This window comes from Phascolarctos cinereus, unplaced genomic scaffold, assembly GCF_003287225.1.
Source record: "Phascolarctos cinereus isolate Bilbo 61053 unplaced genomic scaffold, phaCin_HiC Scaffold_2;HRSCAF=192, whole genome shotgun sequence".
Taxonomy (NCBI): Eukaryota; Metazoa; Chordata; class Mammalia; order Diprotodontia; family Phascolarctidae; genus Phascolarctos; species Phascolarctos cinereus.
The window spans coordinates 54,647,315-54,673,410 of NW_027555625.1; the positions used below are offsets into that span (position 1 = coordinate 54,647,315).

Here is a 26,096-nt window from a genome sequence, read left to right on the forward strand (position 1 = left end):
TTTGATGAAGTGTCTACTGCATTCAAGGTAGGGAATTCATCAGGTTATAGCAGTTGTAGCAGCAGCCTGGGATTCAGCAAGTTCTGCCTTCGACACTTTTTCTAATTTTGTAATCCTAAGCAAATTGCCAAACCATCACAGTCCCAAGAAAATGTCTAAGACTATCTGTTGTAGAGTAGCTGTTGATCCCGAATTGGGAATTCCCTTCATGGATGAAGTGACAGCTCTGGGCTAGACCAACAATACATCCAAGGCTCTGTGTTAAGTGCTGGGGGGACAAAGATGAGAACAGCATCATGAGGGTGCCATCCCTCAAGGAGCTGGCTTACAGTCTGATAAGAGGGATGAAACACATACGTGTGTAAGGATATCACAAGGTCGAGTTTGATAGGGACAAAGGACAACTCCAACAAAACGTGCCATCATGAAAGAGAGGACATTTTCAGCTGGAGGGATTAGGAGGGGCTTCAGGGAGGAGGTGGCGTTTGAGTTGGGTCTTGAAGGAAGAGAAGGATTTCGGTCAGGGGAGGGGAGAGGAAGTACCTACCTGGGACTTGAGACACTGCCTGCCTTTGGTGAGGGAGGGCAAGACAAGGTTAGGGAGCAGTGACTGGTCCAGTTGGATTGGAATCACAGAATGAGTGAAAAGTCATTCATCATTTTCTCTTGCGTTTGCAGAGAGTCCTGTGAGCTTCAAAACCCTTTCAGGTGCATGTTCTGATTGCAGACTCACAATTAAATGAAGGGGCGTTCTGGGTATTTTATCAAGTCCTTTCCTGTTCTAAATTTATGGTCTTGTGAGTGTCCTTGTCAGGTAGGCAGGCTTGTCAGACAGACGAGGAAACGCAGGATGCTGAGTGACACGAACAGAGGTTGAGTGATTTTGTCCAAGGTTTCGTGGCTTCTAAAAGGGAGAGCTGGCACCTGCTGGCCACACGCGCTGGGCTCTTCCTCTCATGCTATCCAGATTTTCTAGCTCGAATTCCATTAGAAATTTCTTTGGAAATTAAGTTTTTCCCCAAGTAACAAACAGTTATTTTCTCTCTTTCTCTCACCCCCTGCCCCCACTGGAAAAATAAAGAAAAACAAAGCCCTTGTAACAAATTGCGGTGAAGCAAAACAAATTCCCATAATTGGCTATGTCAAAAAATGTAAAAATCGGGGCAGCTAGGTGGTGCAGTGGATAGGGCCAGGAGTCAGGAGGACTTGAGTTCAAATCTGGCCTCAGACCAGATACTTGACAATTATTAGCTGTGTGACCCTGGGCGAGTCACTTAACTCCAATTGCCTCACAGCCCCCCCCAAGGGAAAAAAAAAAGTAAGAATCATTTGACTGAAAGTCTTCCTGATTAAAGTCCTATGGACTGGACTAGATTCATCCTTCCTGACAACGAAGGTGGTTAAAAATTGAAGTGAAGTTATCAACTCATGGTCATTAAAGCTCCTTGAAGTTGCTAGGTGGAGCACTGAGCCTGTAATTAAGAAAGACCCGAGTTTGAACCCTGTATCAGACATTTAACTAGTTGTGTGGGTAAATCATTTTGCCTCAGTTTCCTCATCTGTAACATGGGAGTAATAAGAGTACCTACCTCTCAGAGTTGTTGTGAGGGGGTTTATGTTTGTCAAGTGCTTAGTACGGTATCTGACACACAGGTGCTTGATACGTGTTAATTTCTTTCCAGGGAACATTTTGGAGTTGTCTCTGCATCCCCGCCCCCAACACTTAACATAGTGTTTTGCACACAGTTGGTGTGGTTCAGACATTTCAGTTGTGTCTGACTCTTCATGATCCCATTTGGGATTTTCCTGGCAAAGAGACTGAAGCGGTTTGTCATTTCCTTCTCCAGCTCATTTTACAGATGAGGAAACTGAGGCTAACAGGGTGAAGTGACTCACCCAGGGTCACACAGTGATAAGTATCTGAGGCTGGATTTGAACTCAGGGAGATGAGTCTTCCCAACTCCAGGCTGGATTTTGTGTCTGAAGACCTGGGTTCAATCCCTGGTGCTGTTATTTCCCAGCTGTGTGACTGAACAGATCATCCCCTAAAAAATGAAAGGACTGGCCTGGATGCTTGCCAGGTTTTTTCTAGTTTTTAATCTAGTTGTCTATTACAGTCTTTCTCTTCTTTTGTGTCATAAACGATCCCTTTAAGTGTTCTCTTTCTAACTCAAATAGGTCCAGAGAAGAGTTCAGTTCTCTTTCCCACAACATGCCAGGTCCTGTGCCTGCTCCTGTCACAGCTTTGGGGGTCAGCTCCCCGTCCCAAGAGAGCTTGCTGCATTCCCCTATTGGGTGCCTCGGTCAGTCAGATTCCCGGGGAAGGTAAGAGACTCTACTGTAACCGAATAGTTGCTGGAGGGAGAGGGAGAGCAAGAATGTTGAACTTGGAACATGTGTACTCATGGAGACCACAGTGATCTGATGAGAAAGGAGCTGCTGAATCTGGAAATTGGGCAGGCAGGGAGGAGAAAGCATCGAGTTGGGCTGAATTCCCAGGTTGGGAAATGGAACACTGGAGGAGACATCCTCCATGAAAGATTTTTCCTAGCTGGCCTACCCATTGGAGAGCTTGGGAGAAATTTAACTCTCTCCCTTCTTTCCCAAGTAATGTTTTCACATGGATAGAATGTCCTTAGAATGAAGAAGAGAAGCAATCCTGAAGAAGGAAGGACATAGCTGAGGGGGAGAGCATGGAAAATGAGAAAATTGGGGTCCTTTGGCTTTAACATTTTAGGTTCTAATGTTTTATTCTATGTCCTAGGGTATTCAGGGGTGAGGAACCTTTGGCTTCAAGGCCACATGTGGCCTTCTAGGTCCTTGGGTGCAGTCTTTTGACTGAGTCAAGTTTTATAGAACAAATCCTTTTATTAAGGGGATTTGTTCTTTGAAATAGAGGTTTTGGTCTGACCTTAAGGATCTACAAATCCCAGGGTGTGAAAGTGGATGGAATCCCACCCTTGACGCAATGACTAGTGGTAAAGATTATCTCCCAGACAACCACACCGACCCTTCTTCACCCCCTATATCCCAACACTCCCCTCTAGCTGCTTTGTAATTACCAAACTCTGTCCTTCTGGGCAGTTTTAACCTAAATGTTAATTAGCCTCACCTATAGGAGCAGCTTCAGGCACCACTGGGAAAATTTCTCTTTCCCACCCCAAGCATACTTACCCTCTGCTCTTCAGATCACCCCAAGGCAACCGTCAGATTGGATAGAGTGAGTCATTTAGTAGTAGATGTATGTACTCTATAAATAAATAATTAAAAAAAAAACATGTGAAGGAGTACATTCAAAATAATATTTACTGATAGGATTGCATGAATTAAAAAATCTGGCGATTTCTAAAGTCACCTCTAGCTTTGACATTCAGTGCTCTACGGTCTAATATCCTGTCTTGTAAGGTCCCTTCCCCCTCTTTTGGGACCCTGTTTTCCTCTGGGTACCATCTTCATTGAGTTGGTGGTAGTGGGGTTGTTTATGTGCTAATTATATGGAGAGGTCTAGATCTTTTTTTTTTTAAAGGAAACTTCCACAGTTTCCTCCTTGAGAGGCAGCATAGTATAATGGTTAGTGTTGTGGACTTAGAGTCAGGAAGCCCTAGGTTCAAATCCTGCCTCAGGGCTTTCCTACCTGAGTGACCTCAGTTGGGTTCCTTTCTATGCCTCAGTTTCCTTATCTATAGAATGAAGGGGCTAGAATTGATGACCCCTAGGCTCCTTTCCCTCTTTAAATCTATGATCCTATGGTTCACTGTGTAGCTTAGGAACTTGGCTGGGGCATCAGTGTGGTTCTCCCACCCTCTTTACCCTCACCCCATATAAGAGTGTGGGGCCCAGAGCCATCTCAGTTTGTCATGCTCAGGTTTTTTTTTTTTGGTTTGTTTTTTTGCTTTTTGGTGAGGCAATGGGGGTTAAGTGACTTGCCCAGGGTCACACAGCTAGTAAGTGTCAAGTGTCTGAGGTTGTATTTGATCTCCAATGCTGGAGCTCTATCCACTGTGCCACCTAGCTGCCCCCATGCTCTGTTTTTCATACTCCTAATTTTTCTTCTCTTCCAAGCTTTAAGAGCTATTAGGTTATACCAGAGAGAGTCTGTAAGATACGCTAGCCTTCCATAGGGAGTCATCTCTCCCTGAGTGTCTGGTTGAGTCACCGTGCTTTTCTTTGACAAAGCCACCTCGTGGTCCGTCCTCTGATTGGGAACAATAGATCTCGTTCTACTTTAAAAGCAGGTTAAAACTAGAAAGCTCCCTCTTGAAGAAGCAGCTATTCTATACTCTCCTAGCACCTCTTCACATTTCCTGAGATTCTAGATTCCCAGCCTGGAGGGATCATCCTTTCCTTATGGATCCATCGCCTAATGTGTTTACATTAAATCAAGCCTCAGTCAGCCAGGTAGTGCAGTGGACAGAGTCCTGGGCCTGGAGTTCAAATCCAGTCTCCGATACTTACTAGCTGTGTGAGCCTGGGCAAATCACTTAACAGCTGCCTCACTTTCTTCAAATGTAAAATAGGTACCTACCTCCTAGGACTGTTGGGAGAATCAAACGAGGTTAAATGAAAAGAGATAAAGTATTTCGTGCTGTGTCTGACACACAGTAGGTGCTATGTAAATGATTTTCCCCATTCCTTTCCTTCTTTTAGGCAAATAAGAACTCATCAGATTTCATATGGACCAAAGGTAAACGGAACCTGCTTTCCTTCCTGCTCCCTCAGCCACTGACAGAAGCATGGAACTCAGCTCTGTATTTCCACCTATGCGTTTGCACAGGAATCCCCTCCGGCTGCCTTACATAATAGTTAAAATAGCAATAATAATAGTGATGGTGATGATGACTAGCATTCATATAATGCTTTAAAGTTTGCAAAGCACTTTACAACCACTGTCTCCTTTGAGCCTCACAACGACCCTAGAAGGGAAGTGCTTTATTATGCCCATTTTGCAGGTGGGGAAACTGAGGTAAACAGAGGTTAAGTGACTTGCCCAAGGTCACACAACTAGTAAGTGTCTGAGACCAGGTTTGAACTCAGGTCTTCCTGACTCTAGGTCTAATGCTCTAGCCACTGCACCAATTAGAATGAACTCCCTCCTTATCTCTGCCTCTTGGAATCCTCAGCTCCTTTCAGGGCTTGGCTCAGTTGTTACCTCTTATGGAAATCTTTTCCAGATCCGGCCAGTTATTGATGTTTCCTCAGAGTATCATATATTTTCATGTTTACTTATCTTTTTACATATTATATCTTTCTTTGTCAACGTAAGCTCCTTTAGGTCAGGGACAGTTTTTAATTTCTATGATTGTATTCCCAAGACTTATCACTGTGCTTTGCACATAGCACTTGTATGACAAATACTTGAATTTAATTAAGTGGGAAGGGTGTTGGGATTTTATTTCATTAATGTGGAATCCTCTCCCTCATCTATCCATCCATCCCTCCATCATCCCTCCAGCATCCCTCCATCCCTCTGTCCTTCCATCTATCCATCCACCCATCCATCCATCCACTCATCCATCCACCTGTCCATCATCCATCCATCCATCCATCCATCCATCCATCCATCCATCCCTCTATCCTTCCGTCTATCCATCCATCCATCCATCCATCCATCCATCCATCCATCCATCCATCCCTCTATCCTTCCATCTATCCATCCATCCATCCATCCATCCATCCATCCATCCATCCATCCATCCATCCATCCATCCATCCATCCATCTGCCCATCCATTCAACAAACTTACTTTGTTCAAACAAACTTTGTTACATGTCTGACACTATGAACTTTGTGTTAAAGGGGATATAAAAGTCAATGATACTTGGCCCCTGCTTTCAAGGAATTGACAATTTATTTCAGCCTGATGGGGGAAAAATATGGCCCCCCAAAAGAGTTTTCTAGTTTGCTCTGCTCTTTTCTTATGTACTACTTTTGGGTGCCTCAATTTTTCATGAATTTTGAACATACCCTTGGAGGCCTTTTGGCCTTAGTCTGGAAAGAATAAGGTGATAAGGAGTCCTAGCATGTGGGAATAGAGGCAGATGGCACTTGGCTTCATCATGGATGAATTATGCAAGTTCACCTGGGTTGACCATATACATGTAATCTGTGGTCAAGAACTGAGGCCCTTGAGGTTCACTCTCATAGATGGGGTTCGGTCTTGAAGCGTTCTCTAAGAAATCTCTTTTAGTTCACGCCCCCTCTATTTTTCCCCCAGAGGACAATGGAATTTGGCTCCTGGCAGGGTCTCCACAGAAAAGGGGAAGGAAAGGGCCCTCAGCTTTCACGCTAACTCTTAGCACTCAGCTTAACAAGACATTAAATATAAGGCCCATTTTATTTAAGTTGACAGAAAAGGCATAGCGTGGTACCTGAGCCCATAAATAGGCAAGAGGAATCCCTCTAGGGATTCCCAAGGGACCACTACAGTCCACGTGACTCACAGTACCAGCAAAGGGGTATATCTCTTCATGTTGCTCTCCTTTAAGCCTTGGCTCCTTCTCTCTGGGAGGCGAATATATAGACCTCTCTCCAAGGAACCCAGCCTGTCTCGGCCCTATGCCTTACGATTTATTGTGCCTCTCTTGCCTGGAGGTGGGTCTGATCTACTGCTTTCTCTCTGGAGAGTGCCTCTCCTTCCCTATCTCTCTGCTTCTGGTCTGTGTTTCTTACCCTTAATAAATGTCCGTTCTTTTTCTGGGAGTTATCTCTCTCCCTTGAACTGGCAGCTGTCTCCTTTTCAAAGCCCAGCTCTAGGGCCAGCTGAACTGGGGGAACTTCCTTTGCAGTGAGGAGCTGACCCCCTGGATCCCAGCTCCATCCCTGCAAGAGCAGAGGGCCTTGCCAAAGAGCTCATTTTGTCCAGGGAATTTCACACGTTGTTCGGGAGACAAAGTAGAGGCGAGAGGGCTTCTGTAACTCCTCAGGTCGTATTGTTCAGTCATTCAGTCATCTGACTCTTTGTGGCCCTGTGGCACATACTAGCCATGGGGCTACTGGAGAGGTTTGCCATTTCCTTCTCCAGGCCCTTCCTCAAGGGCCTCAGTTCTCGACCACAGATTATATGAAGGCAAACAGGTTAAGTGACTTGCCCAGGGTCACATAGCTATTAATTGTCTGAGGCTGTATTTGAACTTAGGTGTGCCTGACTCCAGGCCCAGTGCTCTATCCACTGAGCCACCTAGCTCTCCACATGATCAGGTGACCCAGGTAAGAAATCAGTGGAGAAATCTTGATAATTGAAAAATCCTAAAGCATCTAGTTTGGTCTAAAGTATAGAACTTTATACCACAGCTGAAGTTGCTTCTAGGTTATAGGCTCTTATTTGGATTGTAACCTTTTTTTTTTTAGCAGTGTTACACGTGGAACCAGGAAACCCGAGCTCAAGGCCCAGCTCTTTTGCTTCCTAGCTGGGCTATTTTTGTCTTATTACTTCACCTCTTAGTTTCTTCATCTGTAAGATGGGCATAGTACCACCTACATTACCCACTTTAAGGGATTTTCCAAAGGAAAGCCCCTTGTAAATTGTAAAGCATTATAGAAATATGCAATCTTCCTTCCTTCTTTCCTTTCTTTTTCTATCTCTGTCTGTCTGCCTCTATTTATCAGTCTGTCTCTCCATCTATCTATTTATCTATCCATCCATCCATCTATTATCTATTTATTGATCTATTCATCTGTTTATCTATCTAACCATCCATCCATCCATCCACCCATCCATCCATTATCTTTTAACTATCTATCCATCTATTATCTATCTATCCATCCATCCATCTACCTATCTATCCATCCATTATTTATCTGTTCATCCATCCATCCATCCATCCATCCATCCATCCATCCATCCACCCATCCATCCATTATCTTTTAACTATCTATCCATCTATTATCTATCTATCCATCCATCCATCTACCTATCTATCCATCCATTATTTATCTGTTCATCCATCCATCCATCCATCCATCCATCCATCCATCCATCCATCCATCCATTCACCCATCTATCCATCTAATCTATCTGTCTGTCTGCCTTTCTGTCTGCCTACCTGTCTTTCTATTTGTCCATCTCTCTCCCTCTCCTTTTCCCCCTCTCTTTTTCCTCTCTCTCTCCCTCCCTCTCTCTCTGTCTCTCCTCTCTCTACCTCTCACTCTGTCTCTCTCTTCTCTGTCTCTCCTCTGTCTCTGTCTCTGTCTCTCTCTCTCTGTCTCTCTCCCTAATCTCCTTGTGTTACCATGGACCTTGCTAGGCTTTAGCTTCTTCACCTGTAAAATGAAGGAATTGCACTCCACGGTCTCTAGTAATAATAAAATTCTAAGGTTCCTTTTAATTCAATTCAGTTCAGTAAGTAGGCTGGTATACAGTAGGTACTTGATACACATTCACTGATTGAGTGGCTTACTAATGGTCTTATGTGCCAGGCATTGCAGCCTAGGAGTCAGAGATATAGAGATAAAGAAAGCAAGCAAAAAAGGAAGGAAGGAAGGGAGGGAGGGAGAAAGAATGAAAGAAAGAAATATTACTTGCCCTCAAGAAGCTTCTTCTCTACTGGAGAGGATAGGGGGACATCCAAATCCATGACCCCTTCTATCTATCTAGCACCTTGAGGACAGTGACTGTGTCTTACTTATACTATTAGGACCCTGTTCTTTAGGCACTATGGAATTTTACAAAAAATTTCTGTAGTCAAGTCCTTACTACAAGTTGAGAGTCTAGGGATTATCAATCCCATTTTAAAGATGAGGAAACTGAGGCCCAGAGAAGTTATCATTCAGTTCAATCAAGAAACATATATGAAGTCCCTGCTAGGTTCAAGCCTTGGTGACGAAGATGTTCGCTTGGATCCAGGAAGAAGCAGGTGTGCCCTAGAGGCCGGGGCTTCGCGACCTGGAGTCAGGAAGGCCTGGGGCAGACTCCAAGTCAGACACTTACTAGCTGTGTGACCCTGGGGCGGGTTGAGGAACTTCTCTGAGGCCGAGCTCCCTCATCTTTAGCATGAAAAGACTGGACTCAGTGCCCTTTTCGGTCCCATCCTTCTGTTAGCTTATGATTCTGTAGTGGAAGCAGGGAAGAGGTAAAGCCAGGGAGAGAGGTAATCAGCGTCTTCAGACTTGGTTCAGGGGATGAGAGAAGCCAGTTTCTATCCTGGTAGGGCTGATGACCGAGGGGTATGTGAGCGCCTACCCTGGGCTGGGGGCTGGGTGCGGACCCGCCCAGGGGATTGGGCGGCGCTGGCCCCTTCTGGGGAAGCCTTGGGACCCTTGCCGGGGCCAGCACCCCTGGGGGTTTCGGGAAATTGCCTCCCTTTGTCTGCACGCTAGGAAGTCTCTGCGGCGGCCTCAGCCACTTCCACCACCAGTGGCGCGTCTGCTGCGATGAGGAGCGACTCCTGAGGTGGCAGGGGATTCAGGCCCGGCTGCCAAAGCCCGCTTGTCAGAGTCGGCAGGAGGACGAGGACGAGGAGGGCGAAGCGCCCAGTTTTCTTTCCCTCAGTTTTTTCCTCGACTCTCTCTATGGTCTCGTGATGATCGTCGTCTCAATTATTCGGTGAGTAGAGGGGGACGGAGGGGAGAGGTGGGGAGAGGGCAGCAGAGAGAGCTCACCCGTCTTATCTGGGAAGTCCTTCTGACTTTCCCCCTTCGTTCCACCGCCCCTTCCTCCTCCCTGCCCTTTGCTATTGGAATAGTTATCAAAACATATACATAAAGACCACATGATGACAGACCCCTAGGTGAAGAACTCTTGGCCTAGGTGACCTCCTTCCCTCTGCTGCTCAGTCATTGTCAGAAGAAACAATCTGGCTCAAAGCAATCCGATCAATCCATCAGTGAGCATTTATTAAGTGCTCGCAATGTGCCAGGCACTGCGAGGCTCAGTCCTGGCCCTCGGGGAGCTCACATTCTACCGGGGAAGATAACGGTACATACCACTGCACATTTGCTACACACACGCATGCACGCATACACAGACACGCACATGCACACACACATGCACACGCACACACACACAAATGCACACACGCACACGCACACATGCACACACGCACACATGCACATATGCACACACACGCATGCACACACGTGCACGCACACATGCACACACACATACACACACACGCACACAGTAATGGGTTTATGTGGGATGGAGGCATCAGCAGCCTGGAGAGGAAAGGTCTCTTTTAGGAGGTGGCAGGAGAGGACCTTTGAAAAGGGAGCTAGGGATTCTTAGAGGTGGAGATGAGAAGGGAGGGCATTCCAGGCATGGGGTACAGCTCGTGCAAAGGTGTGGAGATGGAAGGTGGAATGTCCTATGTGGGGAACTGCGAGGAAGAGGAAGCCGTTTTAGCTCGATGGTAGAGAACTGGAAAGGAATTCTATGGAATAAGCCTGGAAAGGCAGCCTGGGGCCAGGTGGAGAGGGAAGGAAGGGGAGGGTTGTTTGCATTATGCCAAGACAGGAAGCCCCTGTATATTTTGAACTAAAGAAACCCTAATGGAGGACTTTGCATGGGGGTAAAGGGGTTCCCTGGCCCTCTGAATCCCTGCTTTGTAGACAGCCCCGGATAAAGGAGGTCCTGCTGAAATCATCAGCTGCCCATCTCCTGGCCTAGAAGATTTCCTGTATTCCTTCTTCTGGCAATCCTTCCCGAGCTCTCTGGTCCAGCCCCAACCCTCTAACTCCCCTGATTTTATCCACTGTTTCTAGCAGACTCTCCCTCCTTTTTTTTTTTTTTTGCCTAGGCAAAGGGGTTAAGTGACTTGCCCAGGGTCACACAGCTAGTTAAGTGTTATGTGTCAGAGGCCACATTTGAACTCAGGTCCTCCTGAATCCAGGGCCGGTGCTGTATCCTTTGCGCCCCCTAGCTGCGCTCCCTCCTTTCCTCTGCCTCTTAGAAGCCTAAGCTTCCTTCGAGGCTTGGGGCAGGTTCCATTTTCTATGGGAATCCTTTCTTCATGCTCCCAGTCATTCCTGCTTTCTCCTTCTTACAATTAGTGGATACTCACCAATTTGTTTAGGTTTAATAAGCTTCTCAAGGGAAAGGTCATTAGCATTTTTGTCCTTGTAGCCCCACACGTGCACACAGCAGGGGCTTAATAAACGACTGTTAAATTAAGACAAGACTAATCACCATCCCCTCATTCATTCACTCAAGTCTCTTTTATTGTATTTAAAAAATAGTTAAGGATATCTTTTTCTTTTTTTTACAAGGCTTACATTTCCCAACTAGATCCTCCTTGCTTCCTTTCCAGAGATCCAAATCCTTAAAGCAAGGAATAACAAAAGGAAAAAAAAGTCGTTTTGGCAAAACTAACCAATACATTGAAGTCTTATATCAACAGAGAGATAGTAAGGGGGAGGGGAGAGAATAATCACTTATTAAGCGCCTACCATGTACCAGTCACGTGCTAAGGGCATTACAATTATTTCTTTTGATCCTCACAACCACCCTGGGAAGTAGAGCTTTCATCGATCTCAATTTCAGAGTTGAGGAAACTGAGGCATCCAGAGGTTAAGTGACTTGCCTAGGGTCACCTAACTAGTCAGTGTGGTATAATGGAGTGAACACTAGATTTGGCATCACAAACACCTGGGTTTCAAATACTATCTTAGACACTAGCTGTGTGACCCTGGGCAAGTCACTTAACCTTGTTTTGCCTCACTTATCCATAAAATGAGGGATTTGGAGCAGATACCCTCTGAGGTCCCTTCCAAATCTAAATCAGCCATCTTCCATATGTATTAAGTTCCTCCTGTATTCAGGACAGTGCTTTGGGAAGGGGAGGGAGATAGCACTATTCAGATAAGACCCAGTCCCTGCCTTCATGAAGTTTATGATTTAGTAGGGAAAGAGACACAGTGTGTGTAATTCGCAGCATTCCATCCTAAGTGCATTTATTGTACTGGTATTGTATTAGCACACCAGCAAGTGCTTTGGGAGGTCCCATGGGAAGGTCCTTTCTGAGCAGAGCTGAACCCTCAGCCAGAAGTCTTCCTGATTTCCCGGCTGGGCAGCCCTGGGGACTCATCAGATCAGACTCAGCAGTCCAGGCAGTCAGTCCTGCCCTGGCGTTGTCCCTGAGGGCAGGCTCCCTGAGCTAACGGGCCAAGGAAGGATTGTTTGGGCTTTACCAAGAGTGGGTAATAAACACCTTTCTCCTTGTTCCCTAGCTTCTTCTTCAGATGCTGAGTCCAGAAGCTGAGTCCTTCTCAGCAGCACCTCAGAATAATTTAACATCAGTAATAATCAGGAATCTTACAAAAAGCAGGACGAGATCCCGAAGAGGCATGAAGTGGACTCTTTTTAGAATAATTCTTCACTCTCAAATTCAATGCAGATTATACTTTAGTCATCATTAGAATGGCCATCTATTGTACATTTGAGGCATCGGTTGTGGATGTTCTGTTATTATTGCTGATGATAAATGTTATTTGATGAGACTGTGATTCCTTATTAACTTCACCTTTGATTTTCCTCCCTTAAGAGGGGGACCACCATTACTGTTGCCCCTTCTCCAGGATTAGTTGGCTGGCTGGCTCTCTACATGGTTCCCAGTCGTGGGGTCAGAGAGCTAAAAGAGATTTTGAGGCCATGCAGTCCAGTCCCCTCGCTTTGCAGATCAGGAAACTGAGGCCTGAAGGGCTTCAGTTCCTCTATACCAAGATGGCGGCCGGGACTGTTGGCCATTGCATTAAAAGGAATCTTATCCTACTCATTAGAAATGTTCCTCAAAAATCGTGTGTAAATTGAATCATTTTTTATCTTTTCATAAAGCAGTCCATTAAAAAGAATTACATGGTAGTTATATTGGTAAAGTGAGGGACTGACCCTTTGCCCCACCCCAGTGATGTCTAGATTTTTGTCTATCAGAGTACTTCCAGAGGGTATTGCTCATATGTATTATATCAGGCAGCTAAGAAGCACACACAGTGCATTGAAAGAAGGACTTTGAGTCAGGAAGACCCGAGTTCATATTCACCAGGCATTCTGTGACCCTGGGCAAGTTATTTCATTTCCATCTGCCTCAGTTTCTTCAGCTTTAAAATGGGGATAATAATTAGTATCAACTTCCTGGGGTTGTTGTGAGGATCAAACGAGATAATATTTATAAAAATCATATAGTAGGTACTTTAAAATGCTTATTTTCTTGCCCATTCCCTGGAGGAGATATGAAGTATAGATAGACGAGGTCTGGTGCCCACTCTCCAGTTTTGACTGGTATGGCGCCAGCCTCCAGGATGTGTGTATGCCAAGGCTTAGGGGATCTGTAGACCAGCATTGCCCCCTTCTCTGGCCCCTTGCTTACTGTGGCACATTTAAGAGGTGAGTTTTCTGGGTCCCTGAGATTCTTTACTTTGTTAGGCAATTCAGAGAATACCCTCGTTTCAATGGCTGACTACCCCACTGTTGTGCTTTAGGGTTTGTGGGGTAGTTTCCTGTTAATAACACATCAGCTCTTTAATTGAGAATTCTCTATTAAAGTTTGAACCCTGATTGGCTCTGGTTTGGTGGGATGGGGTGGGGAAGGGGAATCAGAGTGAATACCTTGCTGTATGTCAGCGCCTCCAGCCTGCCTGTGGAGCTAGGTACCGCGCCCATATTGTCTCTTCACTATTGGCTGCCATCCCTTTTGGGCACCATTCCCATGCCAGGAAAAGCTCCCTCACCTTTTGCCCTGCAATTACATATTAGGTGCATTAGAGAGTTACAAAATGAGGTAGTAAGAGGTGTATAGCAGGAGGATGCTACTGATCAGGGGGCCCTGGGGAGGCTTCTTGGAGGAGGGGGCATTTGAGTTGGGCTTTAAAGTAAGGGGAGCAATTTGACATGGAAGGACAGGGAGGAATGATGGGAATGTTGGGCCTAGATTGCCATCATAGGCCTGTAGTCAAGGAAGTACAAGGTTTGCCTGCTCCAGTTTGACTGGGGTTTAGAACTGTGGCTTTGGGGCCAGTGGCTAGGGCTCTAATTTTATCTAACCAACTTAATACCAATTAGCTTTTACCTAGAAGATAGAGCAAGAGCAAATATATCAACATTTCCCCCAATAACTCAGCTCCCACATAATACTAGTCCCTCCAAATTCATATCTAGATGTGTCCAGACTTCGGATAAATCCTCATCTCAGCTTCTGCTGACCTGGATCTAGAATGTCCCTCCCTTGGATTTCGGTTCAGTGAGGCTGGGCTGGCTGCAAACTTTGGCCTGCACTCTGATGCCAAGACTCTAGTGATTCACTTTCCTGACCTCCAGATTAATCTCCTTCACCGAAAAAGGAAAAAAGTAAGCACAGAGGCCGAGGACCAAGGCCCTTTCACAGGGTGCCATAGCCTTAGAGGGGAGAAGCTCCCAAGCCCCTCCTCTTGTGTTGTCTCTCACCAGACATAAATCACACCCCAAAGTAGCTGAATTGAGAACTGTCAAAAGGCCTGAGCCAAGGCTGATGGGCCTTTGAGACTGCCTCCACTTCCAGTCAAAGAACCACCTTTTCATGACACTATTAGCTAACTAGAACCATTTACAGAATGTCTACATGTGTTCTAATCTCTCCAAAGCACTTAATTTAAAAAAAATTATTAATTTATTTTGATTTATCAACAATCACTTCCATATGCTTTTGAGTTTAAAATTTTTTCTCCCCATTCTTCCCCACCACCCTCCCCAAGAAGGCGCACAATCTCATATAGGCTATACATTTACATTCCTATTAACCATATTTTCACATTAGGGAAGTTGTAAGTAAAAATTAAAACCAATAGGAGGAACCATCAGAAAGAGGAAACAAAACTCAACAGAAGAGAAAAAAAATGATAGCAATTCAACTTCCATAGTTCTTTCTTTGGATGTGGATAGCATTTTCCATCACGAGGCCTCTGGAGATGTCTTAATCCTTGTAATGCTGAGAAGGGTTAAGTTTATCAATATTAGTCATCGCACAACATGGCTGTTACTGTGTACAACGTTCTCTTGATTCTGCTCACTTGACTCAGCATCAGACCATACAAGTCTTTCCAGGTTTTTCTGAAGTCAACCTGTTCATCATTTCTTATAGCACAATAGTATTCCATTACATTCACGTACCACAGCTTGCTTAGCCATTCCCCAATGGATGGGCATCCTCTCAATTTCCAATTCTTTGCCACCACAAAAAGAGCTGCTATGAATATTTCCAAGGCACTTCCAATCCCAAACATCATGATTCTCTCAGAAGCAGATTGTCCAGTTTATTCATGTGGGGGACTCTATCCTAGTCATATTATGAAGGTACCAGACCCTGTTAGTGTCATTCAGTAGTTTTCAGTAGTGTCCAATTCTTCATGACCCTATTTGGAGTTTTCTTGACAAAGATACCGGAGTGGTTTGCCATTGCCTTTTCTAGCTCATTTTACAGATGAGGAAACTGAGGCTAACAAAGTGAAGTGACTTGCTCAGGGTCACTCAGCTATTTAGTGTCTGAGGTCACATTTGAACTCAAGTCTTCCTGACGTTATCCACTGTGCTCTATCCACTGTGTCACCTACCTGCGCAGACCCTGGTTACAAATATTTAAGTGGTTGCTAATGAGTGAATATACTACACTTCCCAGTTAAAATGGGAGAGAGAAAGAGAAAGGGAGAGAGAGAGAGAGAGAGAGAGAGAGAGAGAGAGAGAGAGAGAGAGAGAGAGAGAGAGAGAGAGAGAGTGAGAGAGAGAGTGTGCACTCTGCTTTCTGGACTCAATGATTCTATGTGCAGAACTGTCAGGAAGGATTTCAGATCAGGGCACATGTTTAGCTGGTGCCATCGTTGCTTAAGCACAGGGCCGGGGCTGGAGAATCTAGATACCGAAGCAGGAGCCTTAAGAAGGAATGTTAAGGAGCTCCTATGACCATGTGCTTTTGGATGGAGGAGAAACAATGAAAAGGAGAAACAGCAGAATCCACCTCAACTATTATTATCATCAAGGCAATAGGGCCTCTTTGTTGATGATAATAATAGTGGTAATAATAATAGTCATGTCTAGTATTTACACAGCCTTTTAAGGTTTGCAAAGTGCTTCTCCTGGCATCTCATCTGAGCCCCCTTGACAACCCCATGTTATAGATTTTTTTAGATTCTGAAGAGCCGAGGGAGGGGCTGTCTTGTAGCCTGAGTTCTTTGCTTGGGCTCATGAAATGATTTTTCTCTTCCACTTGCTTATTCTTGGTACTACTATTCTGATCTCTAAAGGAACCCGAAGGATCCTTGGGGTTTGAAGGGACAGATTCTCAAACAAATGTTAGGCTGAAGAGTAGGGAGCACCTCCCATTTGAGGGTGGGACTCCAAGCTCAGAGCACTTTCTGCTCACTATGTGGCCACAGAAGGTTGTCCTGGGCCTGAAAAACTCAGGAAAAAACATTTATCTGTCAGTCAGCGCATCACACATTTCCCGTTGCTAGCCACTGCCTCAGAGTTCATGGAATCTTCTCTTTGGAATACCAAGGATCCCAGGGACGTCACCTTAGGATCATATTATTTAAAGTTGGAAGGGACCTTAAAAATTATCCAGGTCATGGATCCCTTTGGAGGAAGGGTGGGGCTTTTGGACCCCCTCTCACAATAATAATCTTTGTTGTTATTATTTTTAATTATAATGGAAAAAGGCTAAATTTCAGTTAGAAATTAGTGAAAGTAAAGATGTAACTTTTTCCTATCTAAGTTCACAGACCCTTTGAAATCATCCAAAGACCCTTGGGAGTCTGTAGAACCCAGGTGAAGAAGCCCTGAACTAGGCCAATCCCTTCATTTGGCCATTGGAGTCCAGAGGGGGGTGATAAGTTGCTCCGGATCGTGTGGGTTGTACCAGAGATGGCTCCATCTTAGACTCTCTGACTCCTAATCTGGGGCTCTTTCCAATCCAGACCATGTGGAATCTCCTCTGTAGAACTTAGAGCCCATTCTTGAGGCAGAGGGATGGACCAATTGACCTCTGGCTAGTCCTTTCTATGATTCAATTGATTCCATGACTCTGTGTTCTATGTCTTGGTGATTGTGGTGTCTTTCTCCTCACCTTACTATGAGAGCCACGAGTCACTCTGTGAAAATCACAAAGGGTCCTGTCCCCCAAATGAGGTAAGGGGTCTTCTTTTTCTAATCTGGGAGACGTTTCCATCCAAGTACGGATGGCGATCCCTTAATGTCAATGTTAGTACATTTCTTCCCTGAAGACCCCTTTGGTCCTCAGGTCTTTGAGTTTGCTCCCCTCCATCTTTAATTGTTCAAAGGACATCACTTAGAGCTAACTTCCAGGGACCTTGGTGAACATTGAAACTTTGTCCTTCCCCCCTGCCCCACCCCAAGCCTAGCGTAGTGCTCTACACATAAATGGTGCTTCATAAACGCTTGGCAAATGAACGACCCTATCCAAATTCTTCATTTTACACTTGAGGAAACTGTGGATGGAAGGAAGGGAATTGATTGAAACAAAGTCACCTAGCTGGTTAGTGGCTTAGCCAGGCCTAGAACTAGGGGCTCGTAGGATCATTGATCGAGAATTGTACATGACCTTAAAGGCCATCCTGTTCACCTCCCTCATTTTGAAGATGGGGAAAAGGCTGGGGGAGTTTCAGCCAATCAGTCAGTCAAAAACCATTTGTTAAACACGCTACATATTAGTCATTAAGTTCTGAGGATCTGAAGAAGGGCAAAAACATGGTCAAGCAGTGACCATTACTTTCATGACCTTGCTCAGGGTTGGAAAGGTAATACTTGTCCAAGGAAGGATTTAAGATTACTAACTGCAGGCTAACACCCATTAGACTGTGAGCTCCTCAAGGGCAGGGACTGTCTTTTGCCTCTTTTTGTATCCTCAGTGCTTTGCATAGTGTCTGGAACATGGTAGGTGCTTAATAAATGCTTATTGACTGAATGACTTACTTATAGGTCTTCTCATTCTAGCCTAGGGATTTTTCTACTTTTGGGGATTGGCAGACTTCCATGATTCTGGATGTAAGAGGGGGGCAGCTAGGTGGTGCAGCGGATAGAGCACCGGGTCTGGATTCAGGAGGACCTGAGTTCAATTCTGGCCTCAGATACATAACATTTACTAGCTGTGTGACCCTGGGCAACCCCATTGCCTAGCCAAAAAACCAAAAAAACAAAACAAAACAAAACAAAGAAATCTGGATGTAAGAGCCAGTGTCCTCAATTTTTCCTGTTTTGAAAGCTCATAGAACAATCACTACAATCTGCTTTTTCATCATCACACACTTACAGCTGAATTTCAGTAACCCATGAGGTTATATCATCTCATATTCCCCATTCAGTCTTCCTTCTCTGCCCTCTGGAGATGCCTAACACCTTCTCTGAGAGTTAGTTCATATCTCATCTGGACTTCAGAGTTTTCCAAACTGTTAGTTGCAAAGCCTTCCTTGGCAGTATTTAATCTGACTGAGCCTGTAACCTGTTAGATCCCTCACGGAGAGACCCAGCAGCAGCAGGAAGGAGCTAGAAGAAAGGCGAGCCAAAGAGAGGGAGAAAAGGAAGGAGGAGCGGATTCGAATCATGAGAATCCTTGCAACAGCAGCTGGAGACTGGAAGAGAGAGGAGGAGGCCAAGATGGAACAGCTGTTTCACGTAGATGATGGTATGGGCCAAGCAAGTGACCTGTCAAGGCAGTTATCTGGGCTCCAGAAATAGCTAGTCAGATTATTCCCATGACTGATTTCTTACCTAAAACAATACCAATAAATGAATTGTGCAATTCAATTGGTTTCGTTGTGAAGACGGCCCAACCCTATGGATGGATATTTTCCAGTCTGGTTTTAAATTATACACATGTGCCTCAAGAGATACACACAACTGGCTGTGATTCTTACCCCGTCCTCAGGAGGGACGAGGTCATGCCTCCCCTTTTCCAGACCAGGAAACAGCAGAAAAAAATAAGAATATTCCTGGTTGGCATGAGGAAGGGAATTCAGGACAGGTAGGGCAGGTGACAACAGAATCCATCCAATAAGACTGATGCGTTTTTGAAGTTCAGAAGATGCCTGGAGCTTCTGTCTTAGGACAAGATGAGCTTTTTTCCTCTCTTTCAGAGCTTGAATACTATGGCCCAGAGGAGATAAATGGGACCCATACCAGGAGCAAGTAAGACTGTTTCTTCCAGCTCAGGGTTTGTGGTAGGGGTAGGTGTGACTAGGCAGCTCCCAACTGGTGAGAAGGGGATAGTCCTGATAGCAATCTATGCAAATCCCTTGTTCCTGGGAAGTGCCCCTTAGTAGCTAGTCAGCTCTGCTGCCTTGAGGACCCCTGTGTTGCCATGGGCTACCCTTCTTGTGGTTCCCATCCCCCTGAGGCCTCAGGGATGGCTGGGCTGGAGGTCACTGGGTTATGTGGTACAGCTTCTGGGCATAAGGCACCTGGTCTGACCCATAACCATTTCCCCATACCTGAAGTTTTTTTTTTTACCCTTCTGCACCAATTTGTCTTGCTTACTGAGGGCTCAGGTTGAGGATGGGTAGACTGAGGCACTTTCACTGATGCCAAATTCTTAGAGCTGTCCGAAACTGAGTGCATCTCATGAATGCACATATGTGGAAACAGACACACTGCGTATTAGTGCACTGATGGACACACACAGCTACACATACAGCACACAGCGCATGCACACACAGATGCAGAAACATGCAAACGTGTTTCTGAAGACACAAATTCATGACATACAAAGTTGTTTGCATGCTGTCTCCCTCATTAGACAGTAAGCTCCCTGAGGGCAGGAACAGTGTATTTGCCTTTCCTTGTATCTGCAACAGTTCCTGAAACATAGTAAAAACGTTTGTTGATTGATACTATACAATACGCACAAACACCCTGGCCCCACATGAGCCCTCAAGCCTCCTGTCCCCTCTTACCCTTTCGTGATCTGAGTATCCTGGGAGGAGGCCCTGATCCTGGCCAGGCCTTCTGTCACCTGGGACCAGTGATGAATCAGCCTGAGGCCTTGTCACTCCAGGCCTTGTCCTCAGTATCCCCTGTTTGAAAGGACATCTTGCATCTTCTAAGGATATCCTCTTCTTCTTGTTTAGGAAGAAGGCGTCTGGCATGGACAGTGGAAGGAAGGTCAGTGGCAACCTTTGGGGCAGCTGGAACCTTCCCGGTGCAGATGTAAAAGGGGGCTGGCCTTGGAGCAAAGGGCATGGGTTCAAATCCTGGCTCTACTTACTTAACCTTGTTGGGTCTCAGGTTCCTCAACTGTAAAATGAAGGAGTTGGACTAGATCACCTCAAAGGTCTTCCTTCCTTCCTCCCTCCCTCCCTCCCTCCCTCCCTCCCTTCCTCCCTTCCTTCCTCCCTTCCTTCCTTCCTCCCTTCCTTCCTCCCTCCTCCTTCTCCCTCCCTTCCTTCCTCCTCCTTCCTCTCCTCTTCCCTCCCTCCTTCCCTTCCTCCCTCCTTCCCTCCCTCCCTCCCTTCTTTCCTTCCTCCCTCCCTTCTTCCCTCCCTCCCTTCCTTCCTCCCTTCCTCCCTCCCTTCCCTCCTCCCTCTTCCTCCCTCCTTCCTCCCTCCCTCCCTTCCTTCCTTCCTTCCTTCCTTCCTTCTTTCCTTCCTTCCTCTTTCTTTTTTGTTTGTTTGTTTGTTTCTTTCTTTCTGTCTTTCTCTCCCTTCCTTCCTCCCTCCCTCCCTTCCTTCCTTCCTTCCTTCCTTCCTTCCTTCCTTCCTTCCTTCCTTCCTTCTTTCCTTCCTCTTCTTTCTTTCTTTCTTTCTTCTTTCTTTCTTTCTTTCTTTCTTTCTTCTTTCTTTCTTTCTTTCTTTCTTTCTTTCTTTCTTTCTTTCTTTCTTTCTTTCTTTCTTTCTTTCTTTCTTTCTTTCTCCTTCCTTCTTTCTTTCCTTTTTTTTTTTTTTAAAGAGGCAGTTGGGGTTAAATGACTTGCCCTAGTAAGTGTCTGAGGCCAAATTTGAACTCAGGTCTTCCTGACTCCAGGGCTGATTGTAAAGATCATTCTTTCAATTTCTCAGTCTATAATCCTATGATAATTTCTCTTTGGTGTGGGTCTTGGGGCCTTCGCTTGAAGTTCTTCTGTGATATCTCAATCATGATGCCAAGTAGACCCTGGGCCTTCAAAGACTCTGCCAATAACTCCCAAGCTCTGGTGGGTCCTTCCAAGGTAGAAAGGTCTGGGCCACAGATGGTTGTGGTGTGTTGGTTGGGGTAGGGGGTTCTATGCCTGTCATCTGCAAACTAACCTATCTAAATGCCAAGGCATCCATCACCAGAAGATTGGCTACTGCTAGGTCATGAATTTTGTGTTTTTGTTTTGACCACAGCAACTCATGAAGAGCCAGCTGTTAAGACTTTAGGGGCTTGCAATGGAGGAAATATTCCTACTGGTGAAATTCCAGTTCTCTGGAATGATGGAGAAATGAATGGTAGCAGTTGAGGATGATGGTGGTGTCAGGGGAGGGAGGGGCAGCACTGAACCTTCTGAGCTATGCATTCTTCAGGATTTTGAGAAGCGTAAGACTTGCTAGCAGGCCACACCACGAAGGGCCATCGGTCCCACAGCCACCATTGCACATTTCCCTAAAATGCTTGTCTGTCTGCGTCATGTTACTCTTTTACTCAGTGAGCCTCAGAAGCTCCCTATTGCCTCCAGGATCACTCTGGTTGGTTTTTAAAGCCCTTCCCAACCCAGCCTCAGTTGGTCTTTCCAAGCTTATCATCACACGTTGCTCTGCTTCCTGCACACTGTGGCCTAGCAAGGTTTGCTGTTGCTCCACCATGACACCTCACCTTGCCTTTGTACCTGCAATCTCCCATACCTGGAATTCATTCCTGCCTCACCTCTACTTCTCAGAATTCCTTATATTCTTTAAAACTCTCAAATGTCGCTTACTACGTGAGACCCATCCTGACTCCTCCTCTCTCTGACTGCTAAGACTGCCCCCCCCCACATTTACTTGCATTTATTTATTTTGAATATATTTATAGCTTGTAGTCTCCACCTATAGAATGCAAGCTCCTTGAGGTCAGGGACTGACTCATTTGCTTCCCCGGGCCTAGTACAGTGCCTGGCACATAGCAGGCACTTAATAAATACTTATTGTTTGATTTAGACATTTTTCTCCAAAGTCACTCCCGTTTAATAAGTAGATGACTAGAAATTTGTGAGTTAGCAAATATTTACTAAACACCTCCCATGCAAATTAACTCAGGGAATACAAAGAAGTAAAAGGTGGGTCCCTGTCCTCCAGGTGCAAATAGTCTAGCAGGAGAACTAGGCTGTGAACATAGTAGAAAGAAAGAAAGCCGGCTACAGAACGGTACAAAGCAGGAGGCGGTTGGTGCCCGGTGAATGGGATAGACAGTGTTGTAGGAGTAGAGGATTGTGATTATCTGGTCTAACTTCCTGGACGAAGCAGGATCTGAGTGATAATTGTAACAATCAATCAATCATCATCATCATCATCATCAATTCCATTTTAATAGCTCTTTACATTTTCTTAGCTTATTCAGGAAGAAAAGATCAATTCAGGATTTTGGCCATTATTGGGGCTCAATTGATCTTAAATGATTATCACCATAAAATTCCTAGTTAACTAATTTCTTTAGTCCAGAGGTATCTGCAATGGGCCATTTAATCAGTAACAGTTCCATCTCACAAAACTCCTTTGCCCAATATATTGGCTTTCGTGGTCTGCTGGCAGCTTCCCCAATCCCCTGGACTTCTCCCACGTGGTCCCAGATCAGGAGTTCAGCTGGGAAAGGCTCAACTCACCAAGACCGCTGAAATACAGTGGGCGCGCTCTTCCAGGGATGTCTTACCTTGTCCCTTCCAAAGTCTAGATTGAGCCCCAAGTTGGGCGCCAAATTGTTAGAAATGCTCTTGACACCAAAAATTTAGTATCAAGAAGGTTTATTACAGAGAAAGTCCAGAGGATTTAGACATTTCTGGCCAGAAGCAGGCTCCACACCTCTTCAGGAGGGGTGGGCCTTTAACATTTTTTAAAGTGCTTTGAAATCCATTATTTCATTGTTTCTTGCAACATCCTTATGAGGGAGGCAGGGTAAAGATCCTTTACAGATGGTAAACTGAGGTTCTGAGAGAGTTGCTTGAGGTTCTTTCCCTGCTGGCTTCCTCCTTTTCAGAAGCCTTCCCCTTGGAGAATCTGATGAATTTTTGTTTTGTACCTTCAGGAAAGTAGGAGACAGGAGGGTCTTGCTTCAGGGATTCAAGGTAAGTGATTGGGTAACAGGGAGTAAGTAACCTCTGTAACTGACTCAGAGACATCCCCTGCATCCTGAGAAGACATTTTGACTTTCCTCTCTTGCCTTTGGCAATGGTGGGTGGAGGTGATGTACATGCCCCTGGTTGGGGAGGGATCAAATCTGTGCTGGTGGATGGGAAATATCCCTTTACCATCCCTTCTCTCTTCTGTACTACCAGGAGTTCCATCTAAATGCCTCCCCCACTTCCATGGCTGCTGGCGGATCTGCTCTGAAGGGTCAAGGCTGGACATGCTGCTGAAGCTCCAGTCCCAATTCCGGGAGGAGGCCTCCAAGGGACCATACCTGGTCTATGAGCAGCCTGATAAGGAGAGGACCCTGCCCGTGTTTGTCCTTGGCATCCTCCTGGGCTCCATTCGCATGGTGGCCGCAGCTATGCAGTGTGTGGCTCCAGCTTCTCTAGGGATCCTCCTGCAAGCTCTGGCAGGTGGCCAGTCATCATTGGCAACTGTAGTGCCTGGATTTGGAGTGGGGAAGAGAGGCCGCTCTGGAAGAGGACCCTGCTTCCTAGCTCTGGGGAGACAGAGTAGACTGGTTTTACTTGTCACTTGGGAGCAAAATGAAGAGCAATGAGTAGGAATGACAGATAAGATAGATAGATAGATAGATAGATAGATAGATAGATAGATAGATAGATAGACAGATAAATAGATAGATAGATAGGTAGATAGGTAGACAGATAAATAGGTAAGTAGATAGATAGATAGATAGGTAGACAGATAAATAGGTAAGTAGATAGATAGGCAGATAGGTAGATAGGTAGACAGATAGCAGATAGATAGGCAGATAAAATAGATAGTTAATTGGTATGTAGATAGATTGATAGATAGATAGATCAATAGATAGGTAGATAGAAAGGTAGATAATAGGTAGATAAAAAGATAGGTAGGTAGGTAGATAGGTAGATATATAGGTAGGCAGATAGATAGATAAATAGTCAATAGATAGGTAAGTAGATAGAAAGATAAATAGATAGACAGCTAAATAGATCAATAGGTAGATAAGTAGATTGGTAGATAGATAGGAAGGTAGGTAGATAATAGATTGATAGTAGATAGGTTGTTAGGTAGATAGGTAGTGGATAGATAGATAGAGAGGTAGGTAGGTAGATAGTAGATCCATAGGTAGACAAAGACAGACAGAAGCAGATGGGTACATACACAAACAGATAGCTAGATAAGTACTTATAATGTGATAGGTATTCTGCTAATTGGTAGAGATCCAGAATATAAACAAATAAGATGGCATTTTCCTTCAAGGAACTTACGTTGTTAGCAGGTGCAGCCAAAGGTAAAGGGATGGTAAAGGGATGAGGATGAAGAGTGCCTTAGAGTGGGGGCTGTGCAGGAAGGGAAGGAGAAGAAGACTCTGGAGAGAATCTAGGTGTGGGCGATGTGAAACATAGCTGGGGCCCTTCCCAAAGTGGTCTTCCCTGGCAATGGATAGTTTTGGCTTAATATGTGGAAAAAATGCCAATCTTAGGCCGCATTGAGAGAAGCAAGGTATCTGGAGCAGTGGAGGAGGTGGTTTGTCTGGGCTCTATCCTGGTCAAAACCCATCGGAACTAGGGTTCAGTCCTAGGAGCCACACTTTAGGCACAACACTGACAAACTACAGGAAGTCTAGACTGTGGAGGAGAGGTGGGTGTCATCGTAGAAAGACTGCAAGATGGGAGTGAATGCTAGAAGTTCTGGGTTTGAATTTCAGTCCTGCTGGTTACTACTGATGGGATGAAGTATTTCATCAATGGATAAGTTTTTTAACCTCTCTGGGCCTCAATTTTATCACTTGTAAAATGAGTAGGTTGGATTGGATGACCTATGAGGTCCTTCCCAACTCTAAATCTATGATGACATGATGGTCCGGGAAATATCATTGAAGGATTGGTTGAAGAAAATGGTGATGTTTATTTAGCCAGGAGAAGAGAAAATTTAGGTTGGACAGGAAAGTTGGTTTCACGTTTGTGGTTGTGCACGTGTGATTGTCCTTCCTTATTGAAGAGGACCACGACATCAGGGAGATGCTGACATGACTTGCAATTGACTTTGATTTGAGTGAGGGAGGGCTATGCAAAGTCACCAGCCTCACTTTCCCCTCCAGAGCCATCTGGTTCCACTGGCCAGGTATTGATCAGGATGACTGGAGATGACCCAGGAGGCAGTGGCAGTCCTTGGCCCTTTTTAAGCTAAGGTCTTTTTGTTCTCACTACAAGTGAGGCAATGCCCATTCAGCGCATAGACCTCTTTAAGAAGTGAGTCAAAGGGTGGCCACTTTAATAATAATAAAAAACTCAAACTGGGAGGGGAAGACGCTCAGGGTTGCTGGCCAAAAGAGAAACAGTATTTATATTCACTCTGAGCCAGGAGGGCCCCAAAATTAACCACCAAGTGGTGCTTGTGCAGGGACCTTTTATTGTCCAGTCAATGAGATCCAGAGTGAATTGGGTTTAAGGCTTGGTCATTGAGAAAAAAATCCATCCAGTAAGCCCCAAGTTAACTAGGTAGTTTTCAGCCATCCAAATTTACCTTCCTTTGGGCAGAGCACCTTCAGATGAGATGAGAAGAGGAGAGGAGCGGAGAAGAGAGAAGAGGATGAGCTGTTACCCAACTGGAACTGGCCAGCTGGATCCCCATTCAGGCAGCTCGGACTACTCCCAGGTTGTGGTTTGTCCTTCGTTCTCAAAGAGGACCATGACTTCAGGGAGATGGTGACATGAATTTACTAATGGACATGTAGCAGAGGGATTTCAATTTGATTTGAGGAAAAACTTCCTAACACTTTTACCTATCTCAGAGGACAGTGTTATTTTGGGACGTAATGAATTCTCTGCCACCATCGTTGAATAAGTAGCGTGTGGCTGAGC

General features: G+C 45.2%; 1 protein-coding gene across 2 annotated transcripts in view; it reads left to right on the plus strand.

Moving 5' to 3' along the window:
* The window catches only part of CUNH16orf95 (chromosome unknown C16orf95 homolog), a 51,367-nt gene that overhangs the window by 20,872 nt on the left and 4,399 nt on the right, over positions 1-26,096 (plus strand). The window contains exons 6-13 of one of the 2 annotated variants that reach the window (XM_020989217.2): positions 2,179-2,325; positions 4,648-4,684; positions 9,316-9,541; positions 18,421-18,596; positions 19,048-19,099; positions 20,038-20,071; positions 23,144-23,183; positions 23,394-23,660. In XM_020989217.2, the coding sequence (XP_020844876.1) occupies positions 2,179-2,325; positions 4,648-4,684; positions 9,316-9,541; positions 18,421-18,596; positions 19,048-19,099; positions 20,038-20,071; positions 23,144-23,183; positions 23,394-23,660 (979 nt within the window). The remainder of the gene's footprint in view (positions 1-2,178; positions 2,326-4,647; positions 4,685-9,315; positions 9,542-18,420; positions 18,597-19,047; positions 19,100-20,037; positions 20,072-23,143; positions 23,184-23,393; positions 23,661-26,096) is intronic. The other variant, XM_078149398.1, reaches the window with a different exon arrangement.